The sequence below is a fragment of the Mytilus trossulus genome, chromosome 6 (genome assembly GCF_036588685.1).
Source record: "Mytilus trossulus isolate FHL-02 chromosome 6, PNRI_Mtr1.1.1.hap1, whole genome shotgun sequence".
Taxonomy (NCBI): domain Eukaryota; kingdom Metazoa; phylum Mollusca; class Bivalvia; order Mytilida; family Mytilidae; genus Mytilus; species Mytilus trossulus.
In genome coordinates this window covers 35,763,586-35,780,766 of record NC_086378.1, presented here as the reverse complement: position 1 = coordinate 35,780,766, position 17,181 = coordinate 35,763,586, and the positions used below count along the sequence as shown (strand labels likewise).

Sequence of the window (17,181 nt, the reverse complement as noted above, 5' to 3'; positions counted from 1 at the left end):
AAAAACCTGATAATAAATTGTTCAAATAAGGCCTTTGAAAATAGTGGAATTAATTACTTTTGGAGTGTCAAAAACTCGTTGGAAATACTTGATAAATTGCATGCATATATTGGTGATTTTGAATCTGTTCAAAGTTTTGATTTTTCTACCCTATATACCCCTTTGCCTCATATTCTTATTAAGAAAAAAATTCACATTCCTAATTAGCTGGGCATTTAAAAAGTCAGAATGCGAGTACATATGTTCAAACTCTTTTATGTCATTTTTAGTAGCAATAAACAAAAGAACGATGTCAATTGGACATTACAATGTATGACTAAAATTAGCAAAGACCCATCGAAACAACATTTGATACAAATATTTAACAATACTTTTAGAAATTTGGATGATATATTGGCTCTCAATAATGACAACTTCAGTATGTATCCTGTTAACATACTTTAAATAAAGCTAATACTAACAGTGACCACTGCCCTTTCCTCGATATTGATACCTATATCATTAACGGGAAGCTTAATACAAAAATTTATGATAAAAGAGATGATTTTTCATTTCATATTGTTAATTATCCATATTTAGATGGTGACGGTCCCTTCTCACCATCTTATGGTGTTTATATATCTCAACTTGTACAATTCGCTCGTGTAGGCAACAACGTATTAGATTTTAGCGAGAGAAATTTATGTATTACTGAAAAATTATTACACCAGGGTTTTTCGATATCACAAACTGGTCCAAACATTTACTAAATTTTATCACCTGTATAAGGAAATAATTCGTAAATATAACTCAACATGCAGACATCTTATACGTTCAGGTATTTCACATCCAATTTTTATGCTAATATTCTTAACAAAGCACAAAAATGTCAGTATTCACCTCAAATGATTACAAACCCTTTAAACAGACTTATTAAGAAGAGATATAGTCACGATACTATTGTCAGGTCATTAACGATTGCATATTTTGGCTTTTATATTGATATTTATTAAACAGTTGTTGGCATGACACGGGTTATGTTCTTCTCATATATGTTATTATAGTATGACACTAAACCCCTAACGGGAGGGATTGTGCCTGATATTCATATGATGAAGACATAATCTTTCAATCAGATTAATTGAGGTCTGGAGCTGGCATGTCAGTTAACTGCTAGTAGTCTGTTGTTATTTATGTATTATTATCATTTTATTTATTTTCTTTTGTTACATCTTTTGACATCGGACTCGGACTTCTCTTGAACTGGATTTTAATGTGCGTATTGTTATGCGTTTACTTTTCTACATTGGCTAGATGTATAGGGGGAGGGTTAGATCTCATAAACATGTTTAACCCCGCCACAATTTTGCGCCTGTCCCAAGTCAGGAGCCTCTGGCCTTTGTTAGTCTTGTATGATTTCTATTTTAGTTTCTTGTGTACAATTTGGAGTTTAGTATGACGTCTATTATCATTGTACTGGTATACATATTTTTAGGGGCCAGCTACATGACACCTACGGGTGCGGGAATTCTCGCTACATTGAAGACCCATTGGTGGTTTTCGGCTGTTGTCTGCTCTATTGTCGGGTTGTTGTCGCTTTGACACATTCATTATTTCCTTTCTCAATTTTATTTCATAATTTACCTTCATTAAGAACACTTAAACGTTGTTTTTTTTATTTCAATAAAATTTACCAATCTAAGCAGTGAAGACCGCATGTGATTCTCGTGGGTTTTGTAATTTCTGTTTCCTCCGTCTTCTAAAAGGATAGTGTATACTGGTTAACATCTATTATTTCGTTCATGTATACATCTAAAAGTAACAAAATTGTTTGTCCAAATGCTGTCAGCAACAATAATTCAAAGATTCGTGATAAAATACTTTAAGTTTCATCACGTTGTGCCTTATCGTGTGGCATGCTTTATATTAAGTCAATTTTATCTATTTTAGTGACGAAACTTTTATCTTTGAACCAATGTTTTTATGTAAACAATGAAACTTTGGTCTCATTTGTCACAGCAGTTACTAGTAATAGCTTCTTAATTGGCATAAAGCACAAAACGTCCCTCGGATATTCTACCGAAGCTTCATAGAACATAGAACGTGTGTTTTTTTTTTTTTTATTTAAGTATGAATTAGAGGCAACAGTAATATACCGATGTTCAAATGTCAAAGCATTATCCTGCGTATCTGTAACACATTAGCGATTTCGTACCTTTTTTGTTCTGTGGATTTTGAGATAGGGGTGTTGTTAAAACCTGATTAAAAATTTCAACTTATCAAATTCACTATTTTTAGAGTTTTCATCTCGAATACTATTGATATATATACAGGTATATATGATAAGTTCTAACTAAAGGTTACGGTCATTTTTATCTTCATCTGAAAAGTCTGAAACTAAAACCGTAAAGTCTTGATAAAAGTTTCAGTTGTTTATCAGATATTTTCATGTGGTATAAAAATGCAGTTCTGTTTATACAGTATATTCAGTACTGTTCGGTACATTTTAAGACACTGCAGTGGGTTGTATCTTTGTATACTCACTGAACAGTCTACAAATATCAATTGTGAAATGTCTGACTGAGCAGTGATGAATTTACCGCAGTGTGTAAGGATAAAAATGGACTCAAACATTGACCATCACTTAAAAACGTATTGATCAGTTATTTAAGAGCTGTTCAGTTCAAAATTTTCCTCTCAGTCTAAAATTGATTTACTATTGGAATAAAAAGGAACTTTTTGTTCAAATCACGACGGAACATTATACCTGCAGCCATTGTGAAAACAAGTGTGACACAATCAAAACTTGTTTGGTTTTAATTGCATTTTGTTTCTGTTTAATCATATCAGGAATTGATTACCTTAGCTGTATTTGGCAAAACTTTTAGGAATTGTTGATCCTCAATGCTCTTCAACTTCGTACTTTTCTTAGCCTTTTTAACATTTTTTGATTCGAGCGTCACTAATGAGTCTTCTGTTTAATAGTTTCTTTCAAACCTGACGAAGCCCATTAGCAAAAATGAAAGACAAGAATAAAAAAATCATTAGAACAATAACACAAAGAGGAATGAGTTTATCAATGACGCCTACTTGCAACTAATATATTCTATTAGTTTACTTCCTTATGGTTAGTTTTTTTGTTTTAACATTATCCTGATGTGGCTTGAAAGCTACCAAACCCAAGCAGTGCATGTGTTTTAATCCTAGTATCAGCACTTATAGAAAATTTCAAATATCACCTTGCATGCAAGACAGATACTTTAAGCTTTCTTGTGACGAGGAATAAGTATATCGGGTTTTTTTGAGAATCTATAAAATACATTGAGGCTTAATATCTGAAAGGACAACACTGTTTATAGTTTTGCTCATAACTAAATCATGTAGAGACCATTTTTAACACTTAAGTGGTTTCAGTTTTCTATTCATGATTTTCATACTAGTAGTAATGTTCAGAAAGATGTATTCCGTTTGCGAATTGCATTCTAACCATATATTGTGAGCAATCACTGTCCTTGAACGCTGGTTAGTGTGACATGCATAAAATATGCATATACTTTCTGTCCAGTGTATAGGCAGACAATTGATGAACCAGAGGTATGGCAAAGAACGTCTCGTCCTTTTTCTAAAAAAAAAAATCAGCGGAAGTTACCAAGACCTTGTTGATAAATATTTCGTATCAACTTCCCAAATAATACACGATGGTCTTGAAGTAGAGATTCTGGTTACTGACGTTGTTTATCGTCTTATCAACGAGTTGTATAAATCTTTTATTTGTCGTAATGAATATTACGTTTACTGGTTAGTCTTTTTCTGTGATATTATTAAGACGTGAATCCGTGTTTATTTATCTATCCCTCATTGTGTTTAACATTGTTCTAGTAATTTTTGTATTCTTGTCTTTCATTTTTGCTAATATGTCTTGTCTATATGCATTGTTGTGTTTCTTTGATACATATGACTTGGTTCTGTACTTCTACATCCTGTCATTGTGTTATTTTCCTATGATAATTTTTGTATGTTTGTCTTTCATGTTTGCTTATGTGCTTTGTCTATTTGCCTTTCTGTGCTTCTTTTGTTAAATTTGTGTTTGTAGTGATTAAGTTTATAACACAATGTTGACTGCTGTACCAATGTTTTTGACTTTTTTTACTATTATGTCTGTTTGTTCACACATCGTTGTCAATATAATCGAATTTGAAGTGGCTGAGATACAAGTGAGAGGTTTAGCTAGCTACAAAATCAGGTTTAATCCATCATTTTCGTCGGTATTAAGTCAGGAATATGACAGTTGTTATTCATTCTTTGGTGTACTTTAGCTTTTGCTTTTGTCATTTGATTAGGAACTTACCGCTCTGAATTTTCCTCGGAGTTCAGTATTTTTGTGATTTCACTTTATACTTACATTTCTGCAGCTCAATATAACTCCCTGTTTATACAAGGGGTTCGTACTGCTTAAAGATTGGACATTATATAACAAGAACTTTGGTCTTGTGATGTATGAATTAAGAAATTAAAGAAAACACAAAAAAGGCAAGGAACAATGATTGTGACACCAAACAATAAATAGTATATGTTAAATGTAGAAAAAAATATATGCAAAAGTATCCAATGACGAAAACATCTGAAATGACTTTGTCTGTATCAATAGTAGGGGAAACTATGTGCTTTTAAGGAGCAAAGGGTAAATGTTAATTTAATGATTCGCTAACTCTTATTAATACCGGTAATTTTAATCTGTTTTTGGGTGGTCTGAATTTATAGGGGAAAAAAACATTTCAAAACCCATTTTCACGTCAATACCTAAATGTTTCTTTTCTTCTAACAAACATCAAGGCGTGTATGAATAACAAATACATTTATTTGATTTTACTATTTACTACTTTTTTTCCATAAACATCATCTTAAATTTTTATGTTTAAAGTTAGGATTGATATATTTACTGTATCTTAACATTTTTTGTACATCTTTAGTATTCGCTCGGTTAAAACCGCCAGCAAATCCGTGTGTCTTCCTGAAATAGGATAGTCTATGTGCAGTAGAAAAAGGATCAGGGTTTACATCAGTATGTGAGGATTTAGCACTAAAATGTCGGCCATAATTATAAGCATTGCTATTACTTTTGTCTGATTGTACTTCAATGCGAACTTCATTGCTATTAGCAACTTTTCGCCAGCCGATTTTACTGCTAGTAGGATGAGAGTTAGATGTTCTGTTCAGTAATTCATCGGTACAATTTAAAACTACCGGAAGTTCGTGACTCTCGTCAAAACATTTGTCTGCGTTCCTACTTTCAGCACTCCCGTCTCGAGAATCTGTCCTCTGCTGAAGTTTTATTCTTCTAGAAATATATTTCGGCATTAATGGCGGCGCACACGAAAGAGATAGATGATGTTGTTTTGATGGCTTATTAGTTTCATACACGATGTCTATATAATCAAGATCGACTTCTTCATCGAACACTGTTCGTAATCTTTCCGTATTCTTTGAAATCTTTTCTAACTCGTCTACGCTTCGATGATGGTATTTCAAACGATGTTCATCACTGTTGTCTAAGAAAGATTGTCTTTTATTTAAGGGTACTGAAATGGCAACTACTTTAGGAGCATCTGTTTTTCCTTTGAACTGTCTAACAGCATTATCAACTGATGGAAAATAGTTTAGAGGAGCTGACAAATTTGTGTTTTCCCGATGGTTGACACGATGCAAGCTTGATTCCGAACTGGCACGTTTAGATAGACGAACGAAGCTTTGGTCCATATTCTCATATACTATGGTTTTCAGTATACTCCCAAAACTATCGTTTATATCCTCAGTAGTATTAGACAACTGTTTTCGAACTCTTGTTGATGTATCATTTACTCGTGTTAAATCTTTTGGTCTCTTCTGCAACAAAATGAAAGAAATTCATTAGAAGTATTAAATTACTCCATGTTTTAATACTGTAATGCATTACAAGCTGATTTTTCAATTTAATGTTCTTTACAGATGCTGTAACAACTTTGAATAGATAAATAGATATGAAAGCATGTGAATCTTTTAAAGTTTAATTGATCAAAACTTGTTAGTTTGTAAGTCGTCAACTGAGATTAAAATTCTTTTCAGTTGAATGCAACCGTGAAGATTACAAAATGAAAATAATCCTTTTTACCACTGTTAAATCATGGTTTTAATACACGCTTGAATCACTCACTATTTTGAGTGATTTGTTTTGTTTCAAATAGATTGTTATTTGAAAATTCAAATGTTTTGAAATATCGTAATCAAGCTACGAACAGACGGTCCCGTGCAGAGATTCTAATACGAATTAGATTTCAAGTTATTATTCTATGTACTCAAATGCATATACTTCAAACGGTTATTTCACTTAATTGTGAACAGAATTTCCATTATTTTGATGCAGTTATTGTAAACTGTCAATTTTGTTGCATGTTTCTTCTCAAATCAAAAGATGGACGACCGAGATTATAAAACTAAAGTACTATTCGTGACCTTCTTATTCAACTATACGGTATGCGTTTTGCTCATTGTTGAAGTTAGAACTGTTAAATATCATTGCTAAAAATCACTCTATAAAGACTCTGTAGGATATATGTCTCATCGGCAAGCATTTCTTTATTCTATTTGTTACAAAATATCCAGGATATCTATATATGCATGTATTAGAAAACCCAATGCGGTGTTAGCCGATTTGATGTATTTATAATTTATGATTTACACCAAGATATATATGGTGATATAAAGGCATTAATACAGATTTCAATAATATAACAGTGTGGTATTTCAGCAATTCGATATTTAAAAATATGACAAATTCTTGATATCCAATTGCATTTGATGTAATCTTGATGAAAGTTGTAATAGAATGGCTTCTTGGTGTACTAATATATGTATGGTTCGCTTATTCTGATTCAATTTTAACCACTTTTAATCATTTTTTGTTTTTTTGTTAAACCAAACGTTAATAAATTTTGGTGTTAAATCCCTTCATCTACCTTTTTTATTTCAATTTAATCTAATTTCATATCATCAATTGTGTATGTATTAATTCCATATAATCTATTAGTGCTGCATGCAGACAGTCTGGCTTAAACCAGCAACTACTATCCACAAGTGAATAGTGGGGCTGGCTTAATTACGTTAGACAGCTATTGAAACATAAACAGTCATTCCATCGTAAAACATCGAAAACCAAAATATAAATATTAGTTAGTTTGTTAAACTACTTACAGTTTTCCGTTAAAGGTTCTACGACATTTTTATATAATTTCAAAAAATATAAATTCAGTTTTTAAACAACATAACAAAGTATATTTATCCTTTAAGTTCCAAATATAGCAGTTATCCGTGACTTTTATCCCAAAGATATTATAAGTCTGTATAATATCGAATGTTTCAAAATAAGTATCAAGTGTGCAAATGAATGTCAAACTTTTCTTTTTAAATTATATTATGCATATCTAATTATCTATTACTTAACGCGAGAGTTTAAATAGTCATTAGGTTTGTCTGTGTGTATTGACCGGAAATAATTTGAAGAATTGAAAAACAGCACGGTTCGACTAAACCATGTAATGGAACACTTCTTTTGTTGTGAAATCATGATACTTGTGATACAAGAAAAAAATGGAATTTTCTTGTGAATTTAGCTTGAATATTATTTGCTTACCAGCTTTAAGGTAATTTTCAGATTCGAATAACTAATTGCAATTGAAATATTTGAGTTTGTTTCTCAAATAAATACAATTAGGAATAAGTAGTGTTATGGAATATGAACAAAGGCGGCAATTTTGACTTCAGAGTATTTTAAATGCGACTTTATTTGCCTTTCGGCTAAACTAAGGATTGTATATTTAGATATACAATTTCTTGGCTAAACACATTTGAACACACAGTGAAAATTGGGTTTAAGCTAAAATAAACTGATTACGAGACTTGTTGATTGTATATTTCGACATCTTACGAAAGTTTACACTCTGTTATATAGTAAGTGAGGTGGTAATGCCTTTTATTTAAGGAAATTACATTCCGAAACAGCAGATTTTCCTTAGTTTTTCATCAGTCAAAATTTTCCAGAGCCAAATATTACAAGAACAATATGATACCGCAAAAGATTATTTATATAAATGGTAATGTTGTTTTTCTATGCATCTACAGACAAGTTACAATTATACTTTCGTGAACCTTTCCCTCTTGACTATAACAAAATCTATTGAATCTTGCGTGATTTATTTTTAAATACGCGCGCAATTAAGACTTTGGCTGGTTTCTTGTATCTATATTTTCAAAGACTTAAACAAACATATAATATGAGTTACACATGAGGAACAGTAAAATTACTTACAGATTATTTTTTAAGCTCTATTTTCATAACAAAAAATGAACATAAAGGGTCAAAATTGATCTTATATATTTACTGCCACACAAATAACATCAATATCCATTTGGAAACGAGAGTTTAACCAGAGTGTCGTTTTCTCTCCGGAATCAAAACAATGAGTTAAAGATTATAGGTCTAGGTATTGCATGTGATTGGGCGTTTGACAAGATTTCGAGTGTGGTAAACTGATGAAATGTCATTATGATTAATGACTTGAACCCTGTGTTGACACTATCAACGTTTTCTTAGACTAATGTTCAAGTGATTGATTTTATTATTTTTATTTCCAGTTATTGTCAATTACTAGTAGCTAGAAAATAGTTTGTAAAAAGTGTTATAATTTCTTTGTTGTTGTTCACGTTGCCACACAATTTCAATTTTGCTAATTATTTCTTCAAAATTTGGTTTTCTAAAAAATTTAATAACATCATCGAAAAATCTGTCTGATTTTTTAGAGTAGCAAAATTTGAGTCTTTCATAAGAACACAAAAATGCGCAAAGCCTTCTGATTTTTTGCGTATTGGATGTCTTCTCGTTTTCAAATGCATTCAATTGATCAAATTGTCGGTTTTAATAGAATTGAAAGTTTTTTCCTTCGCCAGTTTAGCCATATGACCGTTAGTGTAAGGCGTTTGCGTTTATGTATAAATAAAAGCATTAGTAATATGCATTTGAAAAGTATAAGTTTTTAAACGAAAAATAATTTCTATCTTGAAAATAAAACAACGAAAACTATGTATGCTGACCTTCATATTTCTGTTTAATAATCCGACACTGTTGTACTTTTAATAACTAACCCAAAAGCTGTACTAAAAATTCAAAGTTTTGGCTTATATATGGCAAACTGTAAAAAGTGGAAAGACTCATTGATCAATTGATTCATTGATAAAAACAACATAAAATAGCGATGAAATGATATGGAAATTGGAAATCAATTTGTACGTCCATTTATTTTCTTCCGTACAGATTTTTCTCATACCCTTTTTATCTTTAAGATTTAAAATTTTGACAGAAATTTGGCTTCAAAGCAGGACAGCTATGGACTCGTCGAAGAGTTGTTTCAATGGTTCTTAAATGTCTCACACTAAAGTTGTAGAACCATCTCAAAATGTTACCCATAATATGACTGTGTTATAAATCTAAGAAGATGCGGTACGATTGCCAAAGAGATAATTATCCATTAAAGACCAAAATAAAGAGGATTTAAACAAATATCCGTTTGGCCTTCACCAACGAGCAAAACCAATACTGTATAGTAAGTTAAAAGCCATTATGTAGCATGAGTTTTGTTTATTGTTGATGGCCGTACCGTGACCTATTGTTGCTTTCATCTTCGTCATATGGACCCTGGTAGACTGATAGTTGTCTCATTGTCAAGCATACCACAATTTCTTATGTTCAATATTAAAACAGTATCTTACATAATTGTAAAAAATTATAGATATTATATAAAATGAAGGGGTTATTCTTTTTTGCAGTTCCTATCAGATTCGTCACTAATAATAATTTGGTTACTTGAAATGAATATTAGAAAACTTCCTTCTAAAATATAGGATATTAACATGTTGAAGTCATTCTTCCAGAAAAAAACTAGAAACAAATCAAAATTGACAAAAACATGCTTCCAATAATAGAATATATCAATACAATATTCGTTCATTCTGTGTGGTAATGAAAATCAATTACTAAACTACAGATAGTAATAATATACCGGAGTAAATTTAAACTTACATTTCAAAATCTCAAATGCATGTACACTTAAATTGAAATATCTATCTATGCTGTCGTAACTAACAATCGTTATAACGTTAATTACAATGTTACAAAGGGTAATTCAGAAATTTAACATAAAAAGATACCATTTGGGGCCTTTTATATATATATATATATATATATCTGACTATGCGGTATGAGTTTTGCACATTGTTAAAGGCCGTATGGTGACCAATAGTTGTTAATTCCTGTGTCATTTTGGTCTTTTGTAGAGAGTTCTCTCATGACAATCATACCACATCTTCTTTTATATCTCTGTTTATTTGAAGGTATTATAAATCTACCTCTTAAATCTTATCCATATTGAAATTGAGGTGTGAAGTGTTGTGTTATATTTTATTCAAGTCTCGTTATGATGTATGTTTCTCCGTCTTCGTATGTTACTTTTAATCATGTCCACGTGTTCGGATTTTTTTTTCAAAAGGTGTTTGATTCAGATTTAAAAAAATGTTTGCACAATTACTTCTGTTATGGCAATTAGTTTTAACAACCGATGAACATGCACGAGTGCAACGGTTGCATGCAACCATGAAAACAGTAGTTATACTTTAAACAATGATGATACAATTAAAAGGATATGCTGCTAGTGTTTCCAAAGTCAGGTTCATTTAAACTTGTCTGCTTTTTTTTTTAAGCACACACAATTTTGATAGCTTTGATGATTTTTCTAAAACAAAATCGTCTTGAATATCTGGGAATACGAAATGTATCTATCAATTCGACCCACTTTGATTTAGCTTAAAGTAGTACCAGAGCAATATGTATGCGTATCTTTCTGACAAGTTGCAGAAAATATAATTCCGTTTCTAATTTATACTTGTGTACAAGTTCTTCTAGTTTCAGTGCCTTATAAAAAGTTATAACATAACAAGAAACTTATAAAATCATATATATATACTTGGGTACATTTTATGAAAAGGTGTTTCTCGGTGAATCTAATAGTTAGTTGACACTCAAACGATCAGAGATCATAATGAAGTTCTGTTTAAACATACAATTTAAATTTACAAGTTTTGATATATATTTGTGATTGAAGAGGCTGTTATGATAATTAAACTTTTTTCTAAATTATTTCAAGTGGATGAATCTTCAAATCAGATATTTTCCAGTTAAATGAAAATGGGACGTTTACAATGTTTAGGGCGTTTAAATCAAATATTAAATCAGCCTCATAGTGTTAATTTTATTTTAACCCTTTTTTCATTCTTTTTGTGTATTCAGTCGTGAATATTAGGAATATTCGCGAAAACTATATTGAGTTTAAAATTCTACCATTTCTACCAATTCTATATTTAAAAAATATAAATATACTTCAATTCATACTAAATAAACTTTGTTACTAAAAAACTATAAGCTACATTTTCAATTGGAGAAGCAATTATAAATATACTTCAATTGATATTTAAAAAAAACACTTACTAAAAAAACTATAAGCTACATTTTTTTATATGGAGAAGCAATTTATTTAAATTTCATTTCCCCAACTTTAGAATTTTTTAATTTCAACTTTTTTACTAGGTATATGTAATTTTCCTTCTAAGCATTCTAAATTGAGCAATTTGAACGACCATCTATCAATTTCTGTTTATAGTTTGTTATAGAAAATAACGATAAAATCAACATTATGTACTGTTTCAGATTTTTAAAATCATATTTGCTGTTTAAATTCTTTGTAAATGTTTACATTGAAAACACTATACACACCCTTAAACATTATTGGTATAAGTTATAAGATAATATTTGCCGGAGACACACGTCTTAACAAATATGTTGATCCAAGCACTAGCCAATATATTGGGTGAAGTCAAGAAAAAACTTTGTCCAAATTTCAATCTGTGAAAAAAATAAAATATACGATTTCCCTCACAGAATGTTCAGTTATGACAAGACAATGATAGGAACGAACGATGGTCTTCTTTGTTACAACTTCATAGTTTTGATGAGGTTTTTTATTCTGTTGTTTTTTATAAAATATTTTTAATAATATCTAAAGAAGCCTATAATTTTAGGAATTTTGGATTTATATACATTCTTCTTGATCGAACAAACCAAGGAATTGTGAAGTTACTATACTAATCCTAAAAAAATATTCTTACATTTTTATTTACTAACCTTGCGTGGTCAACAACTGTCAGTCCAGTGTTTTGGTAGTGATTGTGAGCTTATTTATGTATAAGGTCAAAACTATATTTACTTAACAGCGTATTTATCGCAAACAAAAATACAGTCTGCGGTGTCTGAGAAATTTATGAGGGAAAATAAAATCTAATATAAAAAAAGAAGATGTGGTATGATTACCATTGAGACACAAGAAACCAAACGACATAGAAATAAACACCCATAGGTAACCATACGAACTTCAACACTGAGCATAACCCGTACCGCATATATCTAACTTTTTTTCTGTGTTGTGATGTTATACTACTGTTTCCGTTCGAATGGTTTTACACTAGTAATTTTTGGGGCCCATTATAGCCTGCTCCTCGGTGTGAGCCTAGGCTCTGTGTCGAAGACCGTACCTTGACATATAATGGTTAACTTTTATAAGTTGTGACTTGGATAGAGAGTTGTCTTATTGGCGCTGATACCACATCTTCCTATATCTAATGAAATTGAAAGTGTTAGAGACGTCCTTATGTTTGCTTCATTTTTTCAGTGTTAATACACGTATAATATACATGTAGAAAATATCGTTGAAAACATCAAAAACTACTTTCAATTTAGAACCCTTTTGTTCTAAATGTTCATTTGAAGCAGCAACTTTGTATCAAGGATCATGTAAGGAAACACAAACAACCGAATATCGTATCGAATTCATTGTCTATATGCATGCAGGAGTTATTAGAATTTTGCTACACACAAAAGAAAAGTTCACAATTAAAAATCATCCCGGTTGTCGTAATGTTTAGTTTTTAGTTGAATCTCATTATCAATTTATACATGTTCAAGATATGAAGCATGTAGACATGACTTTATCTGAGGTAAAATAATTCCTTTCAACCTAAAAAAAAAAAAAGTAAAGGTGCGTTCAACACAATGACAAATTCACTGAATTATTTATCTTCGTCGTTATGCATAGTCATAACAAAAATAACAAACTCCAAGGCAAATTCAAAATGGGGGAATATATAAAAAAGAAGATGTGGTATGATTGCCAATGAGACAACTATCCACAAAAGACCAAAATGTCACAAACATTAACAACTATAGGTCACCGTACGGCCTTCGACAATGAGCAAAGCCCATACAGCATAGTCAGCTATAAAAGGCCCCGATAAGACAATGTAAAACAATTCAAACAAGAAAAATAACGGCCTTATTTATGTAAACAAAATGAACGTAAAACAAATATGTAACACATAAACAAACGACAACCACTGAATTACAGGCTCCTGACCTTGGGACAGACACATACATAAATAATGTGGCGGGGTTAAACATGTTAGCGGGATCCCAACCCTCACCCTAACCTGGGACAGTGGTATAACAGTATAACATAATAACTAACTATAAAAATCAGTTGAAAATGGCTTAACTCATCAGATAGACAAAAAATACAAGTGGACGTGGTCGGGTACTTATACATCCCGACACAAAAAGACATAATTAACCGATCTGAGAGTACTCGCAGTTATCTGACAGCTAGTTCAAAGCCACTAACAACTAATAAAAAAATCAATTACAACTGACAAAATCATACACTTATAAATTAACGGAAGAAATAAAACCAACGGCCATATGCTTGGTCCTTGTAAGTATTCTCCGAACAAAATGGTGAATTAAAACTAGTTTTACAACTAGCTAAACCTACCGCTTGTATGACAGTTGATTATAGTTTCGATATATTGACAAAATTGGATGAGTAATATATAATTAATAGGTTAATGGGACAATGATTGGATCCAGCAGCAAAAAATGTTTAAACATACAGCACAACTGACTAAAAAATATTTAACTAAAAATGTATCTTAGAATCAATAGTGAGTTTCCGAGACAACGTCATTCCCAACGAAGATGTATATAGATAGGCTATCACGTGACATTGTTCTAGGCATCTGTTAAGTTTTTCTCAAAGACGATTAATGCTCTGTGAAGTAGAGATCATGTTATACTCTTACTCATGTGTGTGTCGTTTAACGTCAATACTTAGTCCAGAAAAGATAAGGCACATTCATCTTTGGACACACAAAAAGCAGTAAAATAGTGGCATCTCTGCATCATAGAAACAGAAATATGCCGATGAAAAATTTAAGTACATCGTAAATATCCAAGCAGATTACTGAGGGAAATGCTGAACCCTTTTTTCGACAAAGAACAGCAATAAAATCTTTCCAATCCTTTGTTTTGGATTTTGTCAAGTGTGTGTAGGGTTTTTTTGGTCATGTGTATTTACACACCAATATTTTCTATCATGGACAGGGAAACGAAGCCTAGACTGACAACATATATCTCTTTAGATTATTTTAAGTACACTCGTGCAATTTTCAAGTTATCGTTAACTCCCGTAATCTGTAAGTTCGTTCAAATAAATTCTCAGCTAATACATTGACCTTAAAGATTATTACGTAATGTCTTATCCGTATCCATCCATCATTTTGACTTTTTATAGATAGCACTGAATAATTGTTTGGGCAGTAAATGAAAACAAAGGAGAAAAGTCCAATATTGATATTCCCGCAACCATGGAGTTATAAGTTTGCACTTCTATATTTTTCTCAATATAAATGATGACTTTGTATCATCTTCAGCACTAAATTTAAAAAGGATCCGGGAGGTGTCAGGGTGTCCAATCTCCCCTCACTTTATGGCTAAACATTCTGGTTTTATTAATTTATGTAAACTTTTTACTACTCTCGATTAGTTTTTTGTCCGAGTAACATAAACTGCAAACCAGCTTATATAAGTGACAAAGGTCGGGCATTGAACATTAGAGGTGTGGGTGTGGGGAAGGAGGGGTACATATTTTATGAAATTGACTCATATACAACTTTTGATAAAGATTATTGATGCTTAAATGAAAAATTGCACACACATGAGCCTGTGCATCTGCTGTTATGTAGTAATTTCCCCCATTTTTTTCAAACTTGGGAACCTTTTCAAAACTTTTTTGACAATGTAAAACAATTCAAACGAGAAAACTAACGGCCTTATTCATTAAAAAAAATGAAAGAAAAACAAATATGTAACACATAAAAAAACGAAAACCACTGAATTACAGGCTCCTGACTTGGCACATACATAATATATAATAATGATATGTTGTGATCATCTGCTCCTGCAGTTTTAATTTCACAGAAATATTAACATCAATTGAAATTGGTTTAACAATAAGAAGATGTGTGGTATAATTTCTTACTCTCTTCAAGAGAGCCAAGCCTATAACTCGTAGTCAGCTATAAAAATCCATGAACTGACATGCAAATGTAAACAATCCTTACGAAAAAACTAACGGACTAATTTATATACAAAATAATGAACGAAAAACAAATATATTACACAGCAACAAACGACAAACACAGAATACATGCTTCTTTTATAAAATATTAGTTTGAGGAATTTACTAAGTCACATCCGTTTTATTTTTTTTATTTTTTAAAAATGTTCACAATACATACAATTTTTGGACGGGTTACCGATGACTATATTGTACTTGCAGTTTCTGGAAAAATGAAGTTAATTGTGATTGTAATTTTATTTTTAAATATTATTTGTCAATTTATCGTGTTTCTCAGACTTCAAAAATGAAATAACAAATGTATGACTTTTTTTGCACAAATAACAGATATTTTTAAATGAGAAAATATCATATTTACCTGCAATAATGGGATGATACAAAGGTGTTTGAAAGTCGATCTTTTATTAGCTCTATTTTCCTAAATGTTTCCTTTAAATGACATCGTATATTGACAATCCATCAAGAACTCATTAAAACGAACATTTGAAAGTTACACAATTGAATAAGTTATTTAAATATTTCAAAAGTTTCTTATCAAGATAGATTATGTCAGATACAAATGACAAAGAATATTTATTATGTCGTCTATACTTCATGAATTACAATCGGCCAAACTCGTGATTGTTTCTATACGAAGTTCAAGATTTATATCGGGAAATGAGTTGTTGTTTTACATGCCATGATTACCTTTATCAATATTAGCATTATTTGTATCTATATAAAGATATATATACCTTGTATTTGCTATTACATTCATGACTGAAATAGAAAAGAATACAATGAAAATAACGTAAAATAAAACCCTGAGATTTCCACGGTCTCGTGAATCTACACAGATATGTTAAACCCGAATCAACATTAGCTATCTTACTAAGTTCATTAAAAGAATAGACAAACAATACATGATCAATAGAATATCAAAATATAGAATCAGATCAAAATGGGCCCAAAAAAAAAACCAAAGAGATGCGCGAACAATTGGTTTAAAAAGAAGATGGGTTTGTTTTTAAATTTAATATTCCACTGTTATGTATGCGTACCAAACCCATGATAGTATGATTAGCTTGTTTATTGTGACCATTATTTTACAGATTGAAGCAGAAGAGTTAGAAGAAACCCACGAGTCAAAAAGTGTTCGCAAAACAACATAGACAAAAACAAGGCAACGTTAAAAGGGGCATCAACGCTAGAGCTAAAACAGCCTGATGCGAACAGTACAAACGACCATTATTTCACTACCAATACACACTATTAGTATGTTAAATAAATATATATATACCATAAATACATTGATTGATTGTTGATTGCTTAATAGTCAGTGGCAAATACTATACAGACAACACTGGTGTCTTAAGAATATGCTGAAATGATATATAGTAGTTTAATGTTTCGTGTGCGACAAATGATGGTATTGATTATTGCATTCAATATCTAAGAGGATAATAAGACAAATCTTGTGAGAATATCGTACAATTATTTCTCAAGATGTGAATGATATGTTACATACAAGGGTCAACCATCTCCAGTGCGAGACCCTAAATATTTGGATTTATCTTGAATGAGGTTGTGTAAAACATACGGAAGCGTATTAGCGCCA

General features: G+C 31.1%; 1 protein-coding gene across 1 annotated transcript; it reads right to left on the bottom strand.

Moving 5' to 3' along the window:
• Window positions 1–4,821: 4,821 nt before the first annotated feature.
• Window positions 4,822–16,167, bottom strand: LOC134723396 (uncharacterized). Its single transcript, XM_063587012.1, has 2 exons — window positions 15,943–16,167; window positions 4,822–5,862 (listed from the first exon to the last, which is right to left on the bottom strand). The coding sequence occupies exon 2, from the start codon at window positions 5,734–5,736 to the stop codon at window positions 4,876–4,878; it is 861 nt and encodes a 286-aa protein (XP_063443082.1). The 5' UTR covers window positions 5,737–5,862; window positions 15,943–16,167; the 3' UTR covers window positions 4,822–4,875.
• Between the last annotated feature and the right edge of the window lie 1,014 nt (window positions 16,168–17,181).

Coding starts and splice junctions, on each gene's coding strand:
- LOC134723396 (XM_063587012.1), bottom strand. CDS start 5,736: ATGGACCAAAGCTTCGTTCGTCTATCTAAACGTGCCAGTTCGGAATCA.